This window comes from Quercus suber, unplaced genomic scaffold (assembly GCF_002906115.3).
Source record: "Quercus suber isolate HL8 unplaced genomic scaffold, Cork oak 2.0 scaffold_32, whole genome shotgun sequence".
In the NCBI taxonomy this organism is placed as follows: domain Eukaryota; kingdom Viridiplantae; phylum Streptophyta; class Magnoliopsida; order Fagales; family Fagaceae; genus Quercus; species Quercus suber.
Genome location: NW_027069497.1, coordinates 2,176,275 through 2,198,034, shown reverse-complemented (window position 1 = coordinate 2,198,034; position 21,760 = coordinate 2,176,275). Strand labels below are relative to the sequence as shown.

The window sequence follows — 21,760 nt, the reverse complement described above, 5'->3', positions numbered from 1 at the left end:
AGACTAACAATCTTTGAATAAGATGGAGGAAGGACTCATTAAATCTAACACTAGTCATGTTCCGGCAATTTAGATCTTATGTAATAAGCATTTAATTTTTTCTGTTTTAACTCTATAAATTGATGAATTTTTACCTATTGAACATTCGGAACATGGCCAATAAAATTCATAATTTTAAATTTTTAAATCTTTCTTAATGTTAAGAAGAGTTTAGCATTTTGGAAAATTAAATAGTAAATTGTTATTTTGAAATTTTCCCTTTCATTTTTGATCTGCAGGCATAAACTTGCTAGCTTTTTCTTTCAATTGATTTTCCAAAATTTCAGATATTAATACATGGTCATATATGTTTGTTTTGGTGTGCTGTATCTTTCACATTTGTTGGTGGTTCATGTTTTTTTGAATTTTTTTTCCATAAATTAGGTCATTCAGAGACATCACTATTAGTATAAGGCCTTAATACATTAGCTTCTCTTCAAGCACTGTGTACAATAATTATGATTTCAATAATCTGCTTCATCTGCTCTCATGGTATACCTCACCAAATTACAAATTTTACCGATTTCTAGTTGCCCTCAATTTAAGCCAAGGGAATCATTGTCCCATGACTTAAAGGGTTATTTTATAGTATTTTCAACTGGGAGAATAGCTGAAATTAGTGCAGAAAACAAGTTTAAGTACTTCTCACTTTTCATCTCTTCTTTTTTACTTGGGCTTTTTTCTTTTCAACTAGTTTGAGTTGCATGTGCAAGGCATGTGCTTGCCAATATATTGGGTATTTAAACATATGCCCTTAATTCTAAAATTTTGAAATTAACACCTTGATTTAGTGTTAACTTTCAGTTTTTATCTCATAGTCTATATTAGTGTAAAAATTAACAGTCTAGTGGGAAAAAAACCACTCCAAAACTGCATTTAAATCCCTTTAAATTAGCAATATATGTAGTAAAAAAAAGTCCCAAAAAACCCATAATAATCTATGTTGTAAACCCAGAAATCCCATAAAAGAAGAAAAGCCAATACATGAAATTTAAAACACATTGACAAAGTACTGCTACCAAATATAGTTAGACACATCCATGGTTCAAAGAGCTCTTAAAAGCACTATGCTAGAAGTTGATAGTATGTAATACACATTAGCAGCCTAATGAGTTTGTCTATAGATCTAAACTTCATCTAAACAACACTAAGATTTCCTACCATTATGAACCACTTGATTTTATTGCACTTCATCTTCCACTCTTGTTCTTATCAAAAAAAAAAAAAAAAATCTTCCACTCTTGTAGAAAACTTTAGCACCAAGCCAAGGAAGGGTGCTTACACATCTTTTGTGAGAGGAACCACTTCATTTTACTCTACCTCTTTGATATGCTTGTTGCATCACCCTCTCTGCTACCTGTTCCAGCTCCTGGATTGGTTTAACCATAGCAACAACCTCTAAGAAAATGGGAAAGAATCAGAGAGTTGAAAGGTTAGGATTACCTACATGTTTCCTTAATTCAGAAGTCAAGAAAACACTTGACATCCATTCAAAAATTGATGAAACAAGAAATAACCTATTTTCTTTTAGTAAATAATAAAAATGCTAGATTAATCTCCATTACGTTAGTAAAGAGGTAGAGTGCAATGAACAGTTTTTGAATTAAGACACAATATCCAGTTTTGGCTTTTCGCAATACGCAAGGATCTCAACAAGAAGGGAAAACTTTTTAAAAAAAATTACAAAATCAGAAAGCATGGCAAACCTCATTTGTGAGTTGTGACCATCCCACAATTTGTCACTAGCAAGATAAGAAACTCAAGAGAGCCATCAATCTTTTCCTCCTGCAATTTCTATAAGATGTCAGTGGCTAATGATGCAAAAATATAAATGAGAAGCATGGAAAGAGGCACTCTTAATCTGACTAAATGTATCAATTTGGATAGCTCTCTTAAATAGGGACTTGTAATAATATTAGACTAAACAACATTCCTTTAGCAGAATGCTGAAACTCAAATGTAGGTGCATTGAGAAATGCCAATATAAATTTACATTTTCAAATTACTATTGATTGGTGGGATATTTAAAATGGTTTAAACAAGGATTAAAAGCTACTGATTCTAGTTTATTTTTGTTTATCCCTACTTTCTTTTGGCTGGAATGCTAAAAAAAATAAATAAAAGCATACTTGATTCTTTTAAACATAAGAAATATATAACCATTCCATATCACATTTGACATAATAGGGTTTTTTCACTTCAAGTTGTTTACNGGGTTTGGATGCTTAAAGGCAGCATCCATTCATGACAAGTGACTAAATTTTATGCTAACATCAATTTAGCACAACCCTCCTCTCCTTTATCTAATCTTCGAACCATTGTAAAAAAAAAAAAATATATATATATATATATATATATCTATATATACACACACGCACACGCACACATCATATGACACTATCAGCAAATACACAATTTTCAAATTGGTAGAATCAACAACAATTACCATACGAGTCATCTATATAATTGGGCACCAAGTTTTCTCCCAAATTATGGCCAACTCATCTGAAAATTTATATAAGACAAAAAAAAATTAGCTCATTAACAATAAAATAAGTTAAGCCAAACATTCAAGCTCACTATAAAAATAAAAATTTGAAATATCAAATACCAAAATTTCAAGGAACTAAGTTTAGAGCTCACTCAACTCAGCATGAGATTTCATTTCATGCACTGTGAATAATGGTCGATGATGATCATGCTGTCTCTAGCATCAATTGCATATGAGTTTCAAATAATTCCACCATTTCCATTGATTGAAGAACACAACCTCCTATTTAATCATAGACCCAAATAGTAATTGGAGAACCTATCATTCATTCATGATTTATACATTTGCAAGAAGCCACAATATCTGCTCATTGCGTTTACAAATACCAATGATCTTTGATTGTCCCAATCAGAGGTCATGTAGTTTAGCCCAAATGGGTTTAAGATTGCTACATGTTCCAATGATTGAGATAAACATTTGATACATCCTATGTAAAGGTCAAAATCATTTAAACTGGTATGTTCCCTCTATTTCCTTCTGTTTGCTGTTCTACTTTGAAGTCTGCTAACTGCTCGTGATTTGTTCTCCTCTCTGCCATTTTTTTTTTTCCTTCTGTATTTAGATACTTACCATATTCTTTGGTTAATGATATCCAAAGAGTTTTGTTTCAAACCATTAATTCATATTTTACTGCATAGATTTTGTGTATCTTCAACTTTTAGCTCTATTTTATTGTAGTTCTTCCATGATAATTAAATTTCTATTAGCACATCAAATATTTCTCAGAAAATTCAGAAAGTTTTTTTATTTATTTTTTTATTTATTTTTTATTTTATGTTTTTGGACTTCATTTGAATAATTACTTCCTCTTATGTTTTCATATTTTCTAATATCAACACTTATATTCTCCTTACAATTGCAGTATCTACGTTGAAAATTTTGCAATACTAAAGTTGCTATGTATGAGAGAGGAGAAGATTTCAGAAATTTCTTTCTACAAAACCAACTAGTTTCAAGCCAAAATTGGAAGCTCATTTTAGTTCCAATTTTTTTAATCCACGTGCAGGTGATGTGACCAATTGGATGAGTCTGGTTTCAAAACTTTAGCTGTGCCAAAATCTGAGATGTGAGCATTGTGTTCTATGTCCAACAAGATGTTCTTGCATGATATGTCTCGATGAACTATTGGAGGTGAGCAGTCGTGGTGCATATAGGATAAACCTTCGGCCGCACCTTTAACAATGTTTATCCTCTTAATCCATCCAAATTCTGTTGCCTCTTCCTTGTTGCTAAGTTTCTTTCCCAAGCTTCCCCCATCCAAGAACTCATAAGCCAAAAATGAGTGTCGCGAATGTGAACAAAACCCATAAAGCCTTACAATGTTGCAATGTCGAATTTTTGTCAATGCACGAATCTCATTCTCAAAACTATCTAGATTGGTGATTCCTTCATCCTCTAATGGGTGAAGTTTCTTCACTGCAATTACCTGACCTGTTGGCAGCTCAGCTTTATAAACACTTCCATACCCTCCTACTCCAATACAATATTTGGGATCAAATTCTTCTATTGCATCAATGATGTTTTCATACACCATTTTCCCATCATAGGTCCAAATTGTGAACATATGTTTTCATACAACCCAGTTACAAGTATCCCTGTGATTTCTAGCCCAAAAACTCTCTTATTCTCAAACTTAGTCCCTTACCATCTCTTGTATATTTCCCTCAATTTTTTGCCCTCCCTCTTTTGTGTATACTCTCCTCCTTTCCTCTTACTTCTTACTCTTTTCTTCTTTTTTCTAGCATACCATTCACCAACCCCCACTTATCTACCCTCACTCCCCTTATATAATAATCTCTTCTTAGTGGAGTTCAAATCATTACTATTTTGCCAAGTTCCATGCAACCCCACTTTCACTTAAAATCCCAAGGAATCATAAAGTCTTCTGAAAATCCTCTCGAAACTTGTTCCAAACGCCAAATAGTGTTCGGCAAAGACTTCCCAAAAGCATTTCTAGTGCTCGAGTCTAATATGAACTTCTCTACTTGTTGATTTCTTACTGCCTTAATGGTTAGTAGTGGGTAGAGGTGTGACCGAACACTTATTGTTGGGCTAGGCCCGTCCCCACAAGATTTGGACCAGCACCATTCCCCCGAGCTAGTTTTGGCTTGAGTACTTGGGCTTAAGTTTGGTGGGCTAGTCCCAATCGCCCGGGCCCAAGTCCCCCACAATAGCCCTCTACGATCCTATTTTCATGAAGTGGAGATAGGACCGAGATTCTTGCTTTGGTGATCGGTTAGGTTTTTGAAAAAATGATCGTTGTGTCTCGGGAAGATCAAGCGTCAGCCAATCAATATAGCAGACATGGCAACTCACTTTTTGGCGCACGCGTGGCATTATCCATTACATTGAACAGCAAAGATGATTTAACGCTTCGATTGCCGAGACGCACGTGAAAAGAAACAACAATTTGTATTAATTATTTGGTTGCAGTTGCATTAAATGATATTCACTTCTATAAATACTAACACAATTTACATTATACTTTTCTTAAGTTCTTTTCATGTACAGAGTCTTATTTCTTCATTCTTCCCAAGTCCTTAGATTTCTTCCAAGACCATCCTTATCATCAAGAAGTTACTTAGTAAGTCCTCTTCCCTTTGTCTATTTAGTAGTAAACTTGATAGGAAAAAATGAGTTTTTTGTATCTTTTAAAACTGACGCAGATGTAGAATCCTTCAAAGCTAGGTTTGATATCCCTTGTGATGTGAACATATCGTACTATCACAAGGGAGACATAGAAGACCAAAGGCTACCCCATGTAGTCTTTTTTCCTTTAATGTCTATATTCGAGGGTGGGGTTAGATTTCCAGTAGATCATTTGTTGCTTAGGACCTTTAGTTTTTATGGGCTTAGCCCCAACCAATGTTTACCTAACTTTTATAGGGTAGTCAGTTTTGTGGGGCACCTTAATCGACTGTATGGCCTCAGCCTCAGCCATCACGATATTAACTTCCTATATGCTATTTGGGGGTGCCTGAAGAACTGGTATTACCTTCAAACCCGAAACACTATGGTTAGGTTGATATCCTATCTTCCTGACTCTAATAGGAACTCTGCGGGGGAGTTTGTGAGAGTGAGCAGGACTTGGCTGAATGGTGAACTTACCTGACCGACCTCTCCTCGTCAGATAGGTCGGTACCTTCTTTTCTTTTCTTTTTTGTGGGTATGTTTTTAATGTTGTTATTATATACATTTTTCATTGACTCGTTCATTATTCCTCATTGCAATTTCCAAAAAATTTCAACCAGATCTTAGCGTGGTATGGCCTTGGGAGCTTAACTTCATCTTGCGTTTAGAAATATTCGTACATTACGACGGGCAACTAAGAGCATCCCACCTAATCCTCGGTTGCGTGCCCTTTTATACCAGCTACCAAGATTCCTTGAGTACTTTGACGATTGGCAGCCCACTCTTGTCTTACTTTGACGTTCAATCGCCTGAATTTCTGCCGCATGAACTTACCTGGGACGAGGTGAAACACCAAGGGCCTAGAAGAGTTAGACAAGGTTCACTTGAACCCGTACATAATGGTTCGGCTGACACTGTTTTTCAGGGTCGTGCCGTGCATATTCTAGTGGAAATTCCCATTTTAGATGACCATAGTTCGATGCAAAAGGTATTTGGTCATCCAACTTCCTTATACAAAACTGTATTTTCGATGACAAACGTACTATGTATTTATGACGGCTTTTAGTCGTCAAAAAATTACATTAACAATGGTCTTTGTTCGTCACAAAATGTATTTGGTTGTCCAACTTCTTCGTATGAAGTTGTATTTTTGAAGAAAAACCAAGTATTTACAATGACATTTAGTCATTACAAAAAACCATTAAAAATGGCCTAAGTTTGTTACAAATGTATTTGGTCGTCCAACTTCCTTATATGAAGTTGTATTTTCAACTAAAAATATCAAGTACTTACAATGGCTTTTACGGTTGATAATGAGTTTTAGCAACGACCTTATTAATAATATAACTTTTTCAATGAAGTTTTTGTTGATAGCATTTGGCAGCTTTTTGCCATTGGTAATACGTTTTTTGGGACGACTTTTTGTGCTTTATCAAAGAATTTTACCATAGCAAATAAACTTATTTTTTTTTGTAAGGAGATTGCTCTGTTTTTGTTCTTTCATTTTTCAATAGATCTTGTTTTTGGGTGGTAGGCCCATAAAAAATTAAAAATAGAAAATAAAATAAAAAACAAGGCATTTTCACATGGTGTTCAAACCCGGATTATTCATTGAACTGTAAAAGAGAAGTTTAAAGTTTTAAAGGTTGAACCGAGGTTTAACTAAAGTTAAATTGTGTTGATGTAATAATTATTTTAATAATTAATAATATAAAAATAAATAAATTATATGTACAAAATTTAGCAATATTGATTAAAATAATATAATGTTTAAAAAGATTTAATATATATAAATAATAAAAAGTGAAGACTAAGTAGAATTTCTCTTATTAATTTTTAACAAATTTGTACAAGCTAGATAATATCTCAAAAGGTTTAGTAAACTAATTTATTTAAAAATCATTCAAGACAAATGGAAAAGAACATTCCACAGTATTCCACATGGTTCTTTCCTTTTTGCTGAATAGTCAACATGGCTTTTTAAGTTTTAGAATAAAATAATCCCACTACCACCAGTACGTTTTGCCTCTCTTCCCAAAAAAGAACTCCACTTTACCTCTATCTCTCACTAACCATCTCTCTCCCTCTCTCTCTCTCGCTTCCTCTCAGCTCTCACTTCACGATCAGAACCTAGGCTAGAATCAATCTCTCTTACTTCACTTATTCACCCTCCAAACAAGCGGATCTGGAAAAGGCTCTAATCTATTTCAGGCCAACTCGTCAGTCTCTCCCCAAACAAACAGATCCGGTGAAAAAGAGGTAACTTCGGCTTTTTAGTCCCGACAACCATTGCATTTTTAGGAAAAAAAAAAATTTTGGGAAAGAAACCGGCAAACTCGTGCACGGTTCCGACAACCGGACAGTTTGACCGCGGTTCGAACAGTTTCTAGCAAAAATAAAAGTTCCGGTTTTGTGGGTTTAAAAAATCAGACTAGTGACCGGATTTCAAAACCATGCATTTTCAAGGAACCAAACATAACGTCTTGACTAGATTATAAACAACATAATAAAAGCACTAGCACTAGATTTTGTATCAAAATCATGGTTTTAAAACCGGTATGGTCAAAGGGGAAAAAAAAAATACTAATAAAAGCACTAGCACTAAATGTTGTATCAAAATCTTATTAATCAGCAGACGAAGCAATGGGATCGAGGGAAATTGAACTCTTTGTTTGATGAAGCCACTCGACAAGAAATTTTGGCGATACCACTCACAAGGGTGGAGGAGGAGGATAAAGTGATTTGGAAGGATAATAAGGCCCATGGCTTCTCTGTCAAGTCTGCTTATCAGGTGGTGTTAAGGCTGGCTCATCAGCAAGTTGGGGAGAGTTCTCAAAATAGGAGTAATGAAAAGATTTGGAAGCATATCTGGACTCTAAATGTACCCCCAAAAGTCCGGAATTTTATATGGCGAGCGTGCTCAAACAGAATCCAAATCTTCTGTCTCACTTTTCCTGCTCCACTCTATACTCTACCAATAAATACTTGCCACGTAATACAATTAATTAATAACTGGAAGATTAATAAGTCAATAATGATAATATTTAATTAATTAGGTGAACACGTGGTAAGTATTTATTGGTGGAGTATAGAGTGGAGCAGGAAAAGTGGGACAGAAGATTTGGACTCGCTCAAACATATTACCCACTAGAGAGAATTTACATAGGAGGAAGATAGTAGTGGATCCACGGTGTGAATTCTGTAAGCAACAACCTGAATCAGTTTGTCATGTGCTGTGGGAATGTCCATTTGCTCGCAATACATGGGCTGTTGTAAGAGGCAGACTGCAAAAATGTCCAAATGCGGTTGCTGATTTTTTCGATCTGCTCAGGTTGCTGCAGAGTAGGCTTGATTGTAGTGACCTTGAGGTCTGGGCTATAACGGCATGGGCCCTATGGAATGCTAGGAACAAATTCTATTTTGAAAATATGCAAATGCATCCGAAAGCCATTGTTAATGGGCCTTAGCCTTGCTGACAGAATATCAAAGGCTAATGGAAGCACAGGCCAACTCTTGAGGTTTCATTCTTTAGTTTTATATTGTTGTTTTTTCTTGTTTTCTTTTGTTTTCCCTGCTAAGCCCCATGGGCGGCTTTGTTGTCTGGGTTTGCATGCCACTGGAAATATGTCTCCAGTGATCCAAATTATTGCTGTTTGTATCTCTCTGTTTTCAAGGAATAAAACTCTGCCGTTTTTTTCAAAAAAAAAAAAAAAAACCTGTATGGTCAAAGGGAAAAAAAAAAAAAAAAAATAGCACTAGACGTTGTATCAAAATCATGGTTTTAAAACCGGTATGGTCAAATGGGAAAAAAAAAAGACATTAAATTTTCGATTCTTTGGTTGGACCAGATTGAACTGAGATAAACCATCCGGTGATGTCATAATGAATATAATTAAAATATTTAAAATAATTTTAATATGAATTTTCATATCATATATTAAAAAAAAAAAAAAAAATCTACTTTGCTTCGCAAGTTTTTATAAATAATAATTTGTAAACTTTAAAATTTAAAGGCTTGTTTGGTTGTGATATTTAAATAATATAATACATATTTTTGTAACACCTTTTCATCCTCACATAATTCATAATACTTAAATGACTAGAATAATATTATCAAACATTCTACTAATATTTATTTTATATGTATATATATATATATATAAAATAAATAAATAAATAAAGCCATCCAGTCATTCACTTACCCTATTCTCTTATTCACATAAGTTATTTTTTTTTATTTAAGGTATGTTTAGATGCTGTTTATTTTGTTAAAATTAAAAAATTGTTACTAAAAGTACTATATATAAAAATAAAAGTTAATTAAAATAGTATAATAAAACTTATAAATAGTAACAAAAATACAATACAATTTATAGATAATGACAAAAAAATTAAATAAGAAAATAATTTTTATTTTTTGCCTTATTCCAAATGCAAACTTGGTATTTTTTAACTTTTACTCTCTCTCTCTCCAGTTTCACACGTTTCCTTCTAGATTTTTTTAACCATTACTTTTCATAGCCACGCACACATTCCAATAGCCGTAAAAGTAAGCACTACGTGGCCCTAGGAGGTCAAAACAAGACATTGAAAAAGAAAAGAAAAAAAAAGAAGTCATTCCTTAATATTCTACTATTCTACCTACCCCACTGTTTTCAAACTCTCATTTCTTCTTCCACGTTTTTTTTTTTTTTGTTTTAAACGGAAGCTCTTGAAGTCTCTCAAACTCCCAGACTCCCGGTCTCAGAATCTCTCATATTTTTCAAGTCTGTTGCAAATTTCAAAATAAAAAAATTTCAATAAGTTGAAGCTGCTGAGGTAATCCACGATCCAGCTAAAAAAAACAAGAATCACATTTTAATTTTAAGTTCTTTACCTCATTCTATCTTTCTCTCTCTCTCTCTTTCCGTGAAGTTTTTGCATTCCCACGGTCTTGGATCATCATACTTAATAGTTTTAAATTTGAGAAAAAAAAAAAAAAAGCAATTTTTTTGTCTTTTTGCTACAAAATGCATCAGTTTCAGCGCATTCTACAAAACCGGTTCAACTATACCAGTTTCCCGGTTTTTACGGTTAACCGGACGGTTCCCTCAGTTTTTACTATTTTTATTTTTCTCTGGGGGCGAAGTCTATAAATATATACCTCATCGACAATTCGAGGTATCAATGTTTGACACAATCTACGAGTATGACACAAACACGATATGAGTTTTTATGGTGAGGGTTAGGCCTTAATGGATTCAGTTTATAAATGCAAAGTTATGAATACCGTTTCGAAACCTGTTTCAATTTATCCAATAGAACAGAATATTTCGGTACGGTCTATTTCGAAGTGTCGTTTCAAGTGTTTCGGATTCTTTAAATATGTATATATATATATATATATATTCTTATACAAATCATTTAATATTAAGCCTTAACATCAATATCACATCCAAGATTTATAACAAGTCATTACTTACACAATAGTAATTAATAAAATAATCCCATAAAAAAATTAAATAAAATAATACGTTTACTGATTGCTATTAATATAGTGATGAAAAAGAAAATCTTAATAAAGGGTTCAGATTGTTTATTTTTAAAAATTCATATTTGAGTTATTATGTAAATAAATGAATTTTTTTAAAGCAAATTTTGTAAATAAATGAATATTTTGAGAATTTTGGATAATTATAATCATGATTCATGAAACTTCTAGGAAGCCCACTCCCACCTACTCCCACATGCATTGAGCCATTTTCCTTATAGTCAATATACTTTTCAAAGCTCTATTTGTCATTTTCAAGTCTCATAAATGAAACTTTCTCACTCTGGAATTTTCAGAGAGTAAGACAACTTAGACAAGCCTTGAAGAAGAGATTTCAAATGGTAAGCAATTTACTTCCACTTCCTCCACCATACTGCCAAAGCTTGGATTTATGCTTCTTCTTCTCTTCTTTTTATCTGGTTTTTTTTTCCTAACAAATCATTTGGTATTGATTTGAGATTCTAATGCCTACTTCTTTGTTTTTTTTTTTTCTCCGAACATATATTTGGTAATGTCAAGTTCATGTTTGAAATAAGATGAAAAAATTCAGAAAAAAAAAAATTTTCAAAGTGCATGCTGGACGAATGAATTGATTTTTTAATTATTATTATTTTTAAAAAGCCAAATCCAGTATCGGCCGACATTTGTATCTCGGCCAAATTTGCCAAAATTGGCTGAAATGGCCGAACACCTCGAAATAGGCCAAAATTTGACCGGCTGGAACAAGAGGTATTATGTACTGGTTTGCATGCCGATATGAAATATTTTAGCCGAAACGGAACGGAATCAATAACAATGATAAATGGATCAACTTAAAGCAATATGATAATAAACGTGTTATAAGTGGGTCAACCCACGTGACCTGCAATTGACACACCAATTTATTCATATTAATATGAAATGACCTATTTAACAACAATTTGTTTAACTCGTATAACAAATAAATATTAATTTATTTAGATTTGTCAAATATCTTTTATATACAACCTATATTTTAAAATTTTTAAAAAGTGAGTAAGAGCACTTGCATTAGTAAGTGCAAAATAGAAAAAGTGTTGAGATATGCACACACACACAAAAAAAAAAAAAAAAAACCCACATCAATAAGTGTAAAATTGTGCGTAAATACATAAATGCTACAGTAATCGTGCATATATGCATGGTTACTGTAGCTCGTGCATTTGATATTTTAGTATTTTTTTTGGTTGTGTTGGGTATGTGAGAGAGAGGAGTAGTGAATGAGGAATAATAAAAAATTGTAAAAGAATGAATATTTGATTGAATAAATGTGTAGAATAGATAGACTGATGTGGATATTTTGTAAAAATGAGTGTATAAATAGTTAAAATAGGTTTTTTAGTGAAAAATAGAATGAAATTTTTACACTTACTGATGCGGTTGCTCTAATTACAAAAATATACAAGTGATATAATTGTAAGTTGAAAATTTACAAACACTAAGGAACTTATTTCTAGATAAATGATATTACTTTATGGACTTAATATTTATTAAGTACTTTGATGTTATTTTGAATTTTTGAACGATATGTTTTAAGTATTTGATGTTATTATTAACTTTCAAATTGTATGCTAATTTGGATTCACACCACTAGTCTACATGATTTTTACTCTCACAGTTATGGCTTCTAAAAGAAGAGTCTATCAGTATAATGTTTAGGTGAAATAGTCTGCTAACATTGATTGAGCAAGATAAGAGGGAAAAATAAAAATAAAGATTTAGCTCAGAATTAGCGGACATATTTGTGTTACAAGTCCTCTCCTGACCCATTACTTTTGAGTCAATTCTTTCATTTTCATTTTCTTGATATTTTCCTCTCTTCTTTGGGTCTAAGGTCTAGAATCAACCCTCATGCAATCGGGAAATTATTGTGTACTCTCAGAGTACTATAAATGTATTTTTCATCCTCTCATATGAATGATAGTCCCACTAATTAAATTCATAGTGGGACCTATTAGTCATGTGAGAGGAAGAAGTACGCATTTATGATACTCTAGGAGTACACAATAATTTTCCATGCAGTCATGTAGAAGAAAAGAGTTCAATCATAAAAACGTGTTTGACGGCTTTTAGTTACTTATCCTGCAAAAAAGAAGCAAACCAAAAAGGAACATGTGAAGAAAGAGTCTCCCTTGTGAAAAAGTTTTGGCTTCGTATGCTTATAAATTTGTTAGGAACTTTGTTACTCAGTCTCATTCAACAACATTCAGTCATTCACGGATAAAGATTTGTTGAACCTTCCTTCTTGGATAAGGCTTGGGTCTAATGTTAAGTTGTATTAGACTTATCAAGATGATGACACGTATTATCATCCTAATGAGCTAAACAGACACTATGTTGAATTGGGTATTAGAATTTTGAAATTGTTCATTTAGTTTATTTTGAACATGAGCCGAGTTTGAGTTTATCATAAAGTTAGATTCCGTATTTAAGTTTGATTCATTTTGCTATCCATCAAATTCAAGATTGTTCAAGAGTTTAGTAAGTGTGGGTTTGGATCCAAGTCTACGTTTTAAGTTTGCGTTTTCTTAGATTCCGTATTTAAGTTTGATTCATTTTGCTATCCATCAAATTCAAGATTGTTCAAGAGTTTACTAAGTGTGGGTTTGGATCCAAGTCTACGTTTTAAGTTTACGTTTCCTTTTTTTTTCTTTTTCCTTTTTTTTTTCTTTTCACATGTTTCAGGGAGTAATGCGGCTACTGTTCATGCACTGTTCATGAATAGTNAAGATGATGACACGTATTATCATCCTAATGAGCTAAACAGACACTATGTTGAATTGGGTATTAGAATTTTGAAATTGTTCATTTAGTTTATTTTGAACATGAGCCGAGTTTGAGTTTATCATAAAGTTAGATTCCGTATTTAAGTTTGATTCATTTTGCTATCCATCAAATTCAAGATTGTTCAAGAGTTTAGTAAGTGTGGGTTTGGATCCAAGTCTACGTTTTAAGTTTGCGTTTTCCTTAGATTCCGTATTTAAGTTTGATTCATTTTGCTATCCATCAAATTCAAGATTGTTCAAGAGTTTACTAAGTGTGGGTTTGGATCCAAGTCTACGTTTTAAGTTTACGTTTCCTTTTTTTTTCTTTTTCCTTTTTTTTTTCTTTTCACATGTTTCAGGGAGTAATGCGGCTACTGTTCATGCACTGTTCATGAATAGTAGCCGCATTATTTGACTTTCTGGCAGTGAACAGTGCACCTGTGCATTGTTCATGGGTCCCACAAATCTCACTTTTTCAACAATTTTTTCATTAAAAATTGGTCCCACGACACTATTCACACATTTAAAAATTATTTTGCTACAGTGTTTTTAGTTTTCAGTTTCAGGAAAATAAGTTTTATCCAAACGGACCCTAATTCTCTTACTCTTTCCCATACATAGTAAATACAACAACTTAAATTTTTAATCCCTCCACAAATCTATAGTAATAATTAATAACAAAAGTATAGTTAAAATTATATCTTTTTAATGAACTTATAAATATTAGATTCACTAACCTTATATTGTTTTTATTAAAAATAGTTTGTACTTTTAGTTTGTGGACGTAAATATTACAATAAAAGGGCTATTCCTTTAAATAGGGTGCCTTTTTGTACATCCAAATTCAAAATTTCAAAATACGCTGCAATTGCTGCAATTATATATGGAGTTGTAGGTCCTAATTGTCTGGTGGAATACGTTTGTTTGTTTAGACCTCTCGAAAATATATTAGTTTAACCTAATGAATTAGCTAAGTAGTTACTTAGGTTAATTATTCAAATCTAGGTTAAGCTCATGCAATCATATTACCTAGTGTTAAAAAAGACAGTAATATGATGACTTAAAAAAACCAATGAAATCGACTGTTTCAAGGTAAAAACCTGAGGAGGATTTAACCTAGCTATCCTCAAGGTAAACAAATCCACTATGATAGAATGGAAGATTACAATATATTTAAACCCTAAATCTAAAGCTACCTCTACGGACTCTTCTATCTTGGATTTGTCGAACACAAACTTCTCGTCTATGACTTGAGATCCCACTCAAAGGTTTAGCAACACAAACTCTCCAGTTTATGATTCCAAGACCACCCTTCAAGGTTTAAATCATCAATTATGTATAATCTTGTTGTAGCAACTTCAGATCTACTGGTTCTAATGGTATGAGAATGATTTTCAGTAGTGACTTTGAAAGGAGAAGGCACAGTACCTTTTAGATCTCAAAAGAGCACCTCCAAAGTCATAACAAAACGTGTCTAGGTTTCTTTTAAATACTATGTGAAATAGATCTGAAATCCTAATCACTTAATGAGCTTAACAAGTTAATAGGCTTTAATTAAATTTTGCTGAACCTGTCTTTCGATCGGTAGAACCTATTCTCTCAATCGATCGAACCTAGCATGTTCGAATTCCTGAACTTGCAGCTTTCTTTTCCTTGTATTCTGACTTACAGCACCTTAAGCATTGTCTAATAAATCCTATAGACTTTAAGATCTATATCTAAACAAGTTTGTATCACGATTTGCCAATTATTCTAAACTTTTATAACCAAACAAAATGCTTAATTATTGTTGACTAAATTACACTTATAGCCCTTGAAGTTTGAGGTTTTTTTTTTTTGGGACCCTCTACATTTCATAAGTTTATTTACAAGATGAATCAACCTCAAGTCCAAGTTTCAACTAAATTATTAAATATGTTAATCTCAAAATTAATAAAACATACGTGAGCAAACTTGTTAATATAAAACATTTAAGTATATATAATGTGTGCACCAGAACGGTCTCGACCAAAGTAATGGGGTCACAATTTATTTATAAGTGGGTTAACTCTCAATCCTACGACTTAGGCCTAAAACATGCCTTGATTCCTCTGTGTTTCCCCCAATGTTTCCTAGTGTTTTCCCTCTCTCTCACACTCTTACCCCCCCAAATTTTCCCAACCCACTTGCCTTTACCTACTTCCCCCTTTTATAGTCTCTTGTTAGTAGGATGATCATCATTGTTACCCTACTTCGCACACGTTCCTACATTCATTAGAATCCCAAGGGATCCTTACGACTTTAGAGGATTCCTTTGGAACTTGTTCCAGACACCGAATGGTGTTCAGGAGTGGTTTCCCAATAGCACTACCAATCCTCAGCTACCGAACTCACTAGATTCATGTCTCACCATGATTATGGCATTATTGGTAATGATTTAGCCGACCATTCAAAACCTCCCTAGTTGTCATCTCCTTGGCCAAGGTCCTGACCTCAGGGTTGGGCCCATCATAACAAGGCCCAGGCCTGATTATCTATCTACGTACCAAGTTTAATTCGTTTAATGGGCCTTGGTCTTTATGTTGGGTTTTGATCAAGTGGGTAGACATGGTCGCCTAGGCCTAACTCACCCATAATAGCCCCCCCCCCCCCCCCCACGATTCTGTTTTCGTGAAGCGGAGATAGGATCGGGGTTCTGTTATCCCACGGTCGGTCATCTGTTTCTACCCCGTCCAAAAGAAGGGACGGTTTCGTCTCGAGAAGGCCAATAGTCCGCCTTTTAATGAATGGACAAGACAACTCATTTCCTTTAAATACGTGGCAGGGCCTGAAACATCAGACGACCCAAGCAAATTGATGCTTCGTTTACTGAGGCACGCTTGAAGCGAAATGATTGTACACATTAATTGCAGTTGGGTAGTTACCATTAATGACCCTTGTGCCTATAAATACCACCCATAATCTACGTTTTCATCTTCTTTAGTTTCTGTTAAGTTCTAAACACTGCCTTCCTCCTATTCTCGAGCCCTCAATCTCCTTACAAGATCACTCTCCTTTACAAAAAATCACTCCATAAGTCTTCTTCCCCTTGACTATCTCCTCATAACTTAGTTAGATTCAGCAATATGCCTTTTGCTTACCTTTTGAAGACTAGGGAAAACATAGAATCCTTCAGAGTTTAATACAATATCCCTTGTGACGTGGAAATTTCTTACTTTCACGAAGATAATATAGAAGACCAGAGGCTCCCCCATGTAGTGTTTTTCCCTTTAATATCCATTCTTGAGGGTGGGGTTAGGTTCCCATTAAACCTCTTGCTACTTAGGACCCTCAACTTTTACGGCTTTAACCCCAGCTAGTGTTTATCTAATTTTTATAGTGTTGTTAACTATGTGGGGTGTCTCAACCGTTTGTATGGCCTAAGCCTTACCCACCACGACATTAACTTCTTGTATGCCATTCAAGGGAGTCTAAAGCTTAGGAACTACCTTCAGACTTGAAACACAATGGTCAGGTTGATATTATGCCGCCTCATTCCAATAGGAACTCGACGGGGGAGTACGTGAGAGTGATTAGTAACTTGCTGAACGGAGAGATGACTTGCTCGACCTCTCCTCGTCAGATACGTCGGTACTTTCTTTTACCGATCCCTAAACATTCACAAACCCTGTCCCCCTTGCCCTTTGTTGTTTTATTATTATGCTTACCGTCATTTATTTTCCATTCAATGTACTACTTTCTTGGTATCTCACTACCTTGTACCCCCCCCCCCCTGATTGCAGTTTCTAAGAAGTTTTGGCCGGACATAAACGTAGTATGTGTTAAGGAGCTCAATTTCGTCCTTCGCTTGGAGATATTCATGCATTACGACGGGCAATTAAGGGCTTCTCACCCAATCTTAGGTTGTGTGGCCTCCTACACAAGCTACCAAGATTCGTCGAGAGCTTTAACTGCCGAAAGTCCACTGTTGTCATATTTGGACGTTCGACTGCCTAGGTTCTTACCAAAAGGGCTAACTTCTGGGGAAGCTAGGGAATTAGGTCCCCGATTGGTCAAACATGGCTCTCTTGAACCTATACAAGATAGTTCGAGGGATACCATCTTCCAAGGCCGAGCAGTGCATACTCTAGTAGAGGTTCCCATCTTAGGAAGTTCTGACAAAGAGGGTCTAGTCACCGAGGAGACAAACTCTGTAAAGCCCACCCTGTAAAGCCCACCCTACCAAATTCGGTAGAAGAAATGGTTCAAAAACGGTCTATAGCTTTAGACCACTAGTTTCCTACCGCGTAAGCCTCGGGAGGTCAGGCTGCCGCCTAGTCTACCCTCAACAAACCACACCTCCTACTTCCCAATAGCAGAGGAAGCACCAAAAGGGTGCTAATAGCGCTATGGTTGGGGATAGCACCCTCTCTGCTGCCGACCTTCCTCCTCTAGCTTTGGGTCAGACGACCACTCAGCCGACCGATAAGACCCCCCATGAGACTCAACCCCCGAGCCAGCCGGTCATAATCGACTCTCAGGTAGTGGCGTCTTCCTCAAGTTTTGCAACTAGGTGGGAGTGCTCCTTCCATTTGGGGGATAAAGTCCTGCCCTCAAACTCCTACCTTAGGATATGGAGGAATGGTAAGGGAGGCCACGTATCGAATAGCCTCGAGTAGGCCTTACTGCTTCCTGTTGATATGGAGCATTATTCAGGCTACTGAGATGAGGACTTGGTGCTTAAATTGAAGTGGCACACTATAGCAGTAAGTTTCATATCCACCCGACCTTTAATTGTTTTGCTGCCTCAGTCTCTTTTGTCCCCTTTGCATATCTCTCAATTTCTAAGTGTTACCCATCGGGCTTCAATAGACCCGTTTTGCTTTGTTGTTGATTTAAACTGCCCAATTGACCCACGTGGTGGAGGGTCAGCTGAAAGGGGCGTAGGAGGAGACTAACAAAGAAAAAGCCCTGAAATAAGTAGCCGAGGCTAGCCTGCAAGAGAAGACTCTGGGGTTGAACATGATGGAGCGGTGGGCATCTACTGTTGAGAAGGCATTGGAGCTTGCCGAGCATAAGGCCAGTTAGCTTCAAGGTAAGCTCGGGGATACCAAGTTTATGCTTGTGCATACTACCAATATCCTCTCTACTCGGGACAACGAATTCGTCGACCTCAAAGGCGGAGAAAAAGCTCAGAAGTAAACTTACTACAACAGGGGTTTCAGGGACGCTGAAAACTCAGCTGGTCCCGTGATCTTTCAAGCCCGGAAGTTCAGGTTCATGGAAGGTTGGTTGGCTACAGTTAACGCCCTCGGCCTCCCCGATGACTCCCTCTTTAGGAGTACCAAACAAGTAACTCTGCCTGAAGACTCTGCAGTCGAAACCTAGGCTAAAAAGCAGGGAGAGGATAGTAGCAACGAAGAGGAGGGTGCCGAGAGTCTGGAGTCCAGGGAGCTATCTAAGTAGATTGATTCCCACGTAGTGGTGTTGGATGATAACAACTTGAGAACCACTATTGTTGTACCAAACCAGGATGTCGTGCAGCCCACAGTCACCTCAGAGCCTCCACCCACTAATCCTTCAACTGGCTAAGAAGCACTTGCACTAACCCCTCTCGATTACGAATGCCTTGAGTACCTAGATTTGCTTTAAAAACTTGTATTTTGTTGTATTTTTCTCTCTTTCCCCCCTTGCTTTTTGTCAAAATTCTATGTATTTCCTAAAGGGGGTCGGCATCCGTGTACTAAACTATTGTTCCAATTCTAAATTTTGTCCAAGACTGATAGATTTAATTAATAATAATTTTTTTTTATTCTTTTGTGATTGTATGAGAATGGATAATGCTGATAACTTATTTTCACTAAGTCTTCACTTACTTGGGAATGGTATTAATGTTTTGACATTCATGCCAAAATTGCCTAAGTGTTAATGTTGGGTAACATGACAGTTTGAACATTTAGTATCAACATCAATCTTTATACCAATGCTAAGCATTGTACAAGTGTTATCATTCGGTAAAACAACAAGTAATTTAGGCTTTCAGTAGTAACTTCTGCACTTTGACATTAATGTAAAGGATTACTTAAGTGTCATTACTCAGTGATGTTATGCATAATTTCAACATTCGTGGCACACCGCTCTTGGGTGTCCTTGGGGAGATGCTATATTAAGGTTTCTGTCCATATAGATATGTATTAAGGTTTCCACCTGGTTAGTGACTTGAGTTAGACCGAGGCCAGACTTTCGTCCTTATAGGTATGTGTTAAGGTTTCCACCTAGTCGGTGACTGGAGTTAGCTGAGGCCAGATTTTTGTCCTTATAGATATGTATTAAGGTTTCCATTTGGTCGATGACCTAAGTCAGATTGAGGCCAGACTTCCGTCCTTATAGGTATGTGTTAAGGTTTCTACCTGGTTGGTGACTAGAGTCAGGCAGATACTAGATTTCTATCCTTATAGATATGTATTAAGATTTCCGCCTGGTCGGTAACCTGATTTAGACCGAGGCCAGACTTTCTTCCTTATAGGTATGTGTTAATGTTTCCACCTGGTCGACGATTAGAGTCAGGCCGAGGCCAGATTTCTGTCTTTGTAGATATGTGCTAAGGTTTCCACCTGGTCGGTGACTAGAGTTAGGCCGAGGCCAGATATCTGTCCTTATAGATATATTTTAAGTATGTACCGTTCGTACATATTTTACATAGGAACAACTAACTGAAATTCATCTATTTCAACAGTTCTTGCCAATCCATAAATTAAAATGTGCAACACATACATTATATTACATTCACGAATAGTATTTCTTTAAATTATAAATGTTCCATGGTCGGGACAAAGGTCTTTCTTCCAAGTCTTCCAAGTAGTAGGCTCCTGCTCCGGCTGTAACTGTTACTCAGTAGGGTCCTTCCCAATTTGGGGCCAGTTTTCCAGCGTTTTGATATTTTATGCTCCCAGTAGCCTTTCGCAAAATGAGGTCCCCTAACATAAAGTCCCGAGGCCTCACCTTTCGGTTGTATCTCTGAGCTAACTTTTGTTGATAATCGGCAAGCCACATGGACACCATATCTCTTTGCTCTTCCAAAGCATTCAGATTCCCGACCATAAACTCATCATTATGGCTCTGCGCAAATGACAATTATATAATTTATTTTATTTTATTATTATTAAATCAATTATGACATCATCGTGGTTGAACCTTGATTCAAACTCAAAACCTTGAACCTCCCCATTACAACTTGTTCAAAGATTTATTCTTTTAAACATTGCTTCCATATTAGTATTAGCAACAAATAAAGTTGTCAAGAAACTGACCCAACTTTTCTTTTCCCCCTTCTACTTCAAAGATCAAAATCAGCTACCTATAGGAGATTTAGAGAAATTAAAGGATGAGAAAAAAATAAATAAAAGAAAGAAATAAAATGAACTATGTCAAAAGAAATTTCTCCAGAGATTAAATGGAAATTAAAAAATAAAGTAAAATAGAACAATTTTTTTGAATTATTTTGCTTTATTGAAATAACCCAACAATGTCACTAAGTTTTAAAAAAGAAGAAAAAAAAAAAGAGATAAAAGATAATATAGTTAATCCTGTAAGAACATAGCTTGATTGTGAAAGCAAACATATAATATCAAAATTTCAGGAATATATATTGTAGGGACTCAACTTGAATTGAGTGTTGGGTTTTCAGCCCAACAAGCCCGAACAATACATTTATAGAGAGTGGGCTGACGGGTTTAGGTGCTGGCCGTTGATCACCATGCCCAAACTTATTTTAAAAATGGCTAAGTGTTTTCTTACAAAGGAGGGAATGCTCCTCGGCCTGTGGCCGAGGAGGCCCTTCTTTTTTTCCCCCCCTCTCTTTTTGGCGCTACTGGCTCTTCTTTTATAGTTTCCATCTTCCTATCTCTTGCTTCCATCTGTTAATTGTCTATTCGCTTTTCTTCTGGTTGTCCGTCCCATCGGAGGCTTTATCGATACTCAAGTGGATCACTCTGACCAACGTTATCCTGCAAAGGAGTTACCTCTCCATTAATGCAGCCAGGAGGGTTAGTTGAGTGCATTAAATGCGAGAGTGACAGCCTACTTTGGGGTTAACCTTTCCCCAAAATCGCCTTTGTCAGGCCGAGGACGAGGTATCCTCGGCGTGGATCCAGGAGAATAGGCCTTCCCCCCTTCTCCTCAGAAATAGCTTGATATCCTCGGCATGGGCCTTGGGCCCGCTATATGATGGGCCGAGGCTATCAGGCCTACGGTCCCCACATATATATA

The 21,760-nt window shown here is 35.6% G+C and overlaps 1 protein-coding gene across 1 annotated transcript; it reads right to left on the bottom strand.

Annotated features, from left to right (window-relative positions):
• Positions 1–3,581: 3,581 nt before the first annotated feature.
• Positions 3,582–4,154, bottom strand: LOC112020854 (MDIS1-interacting receptor like kinase 2-like; the record flags this gene model as incomplete). The annotated part of the gene is made up of 1 exon (XM_024053419.2): positions 3,582–4,154. A coding segment is annotated over one exon (573 nt), but the record flags the coding sequence as incomplete, so codon positions are not given.
• Between the last annotated feature and the right edge of the window lie 17,606 nt (positions 4,155–21,760).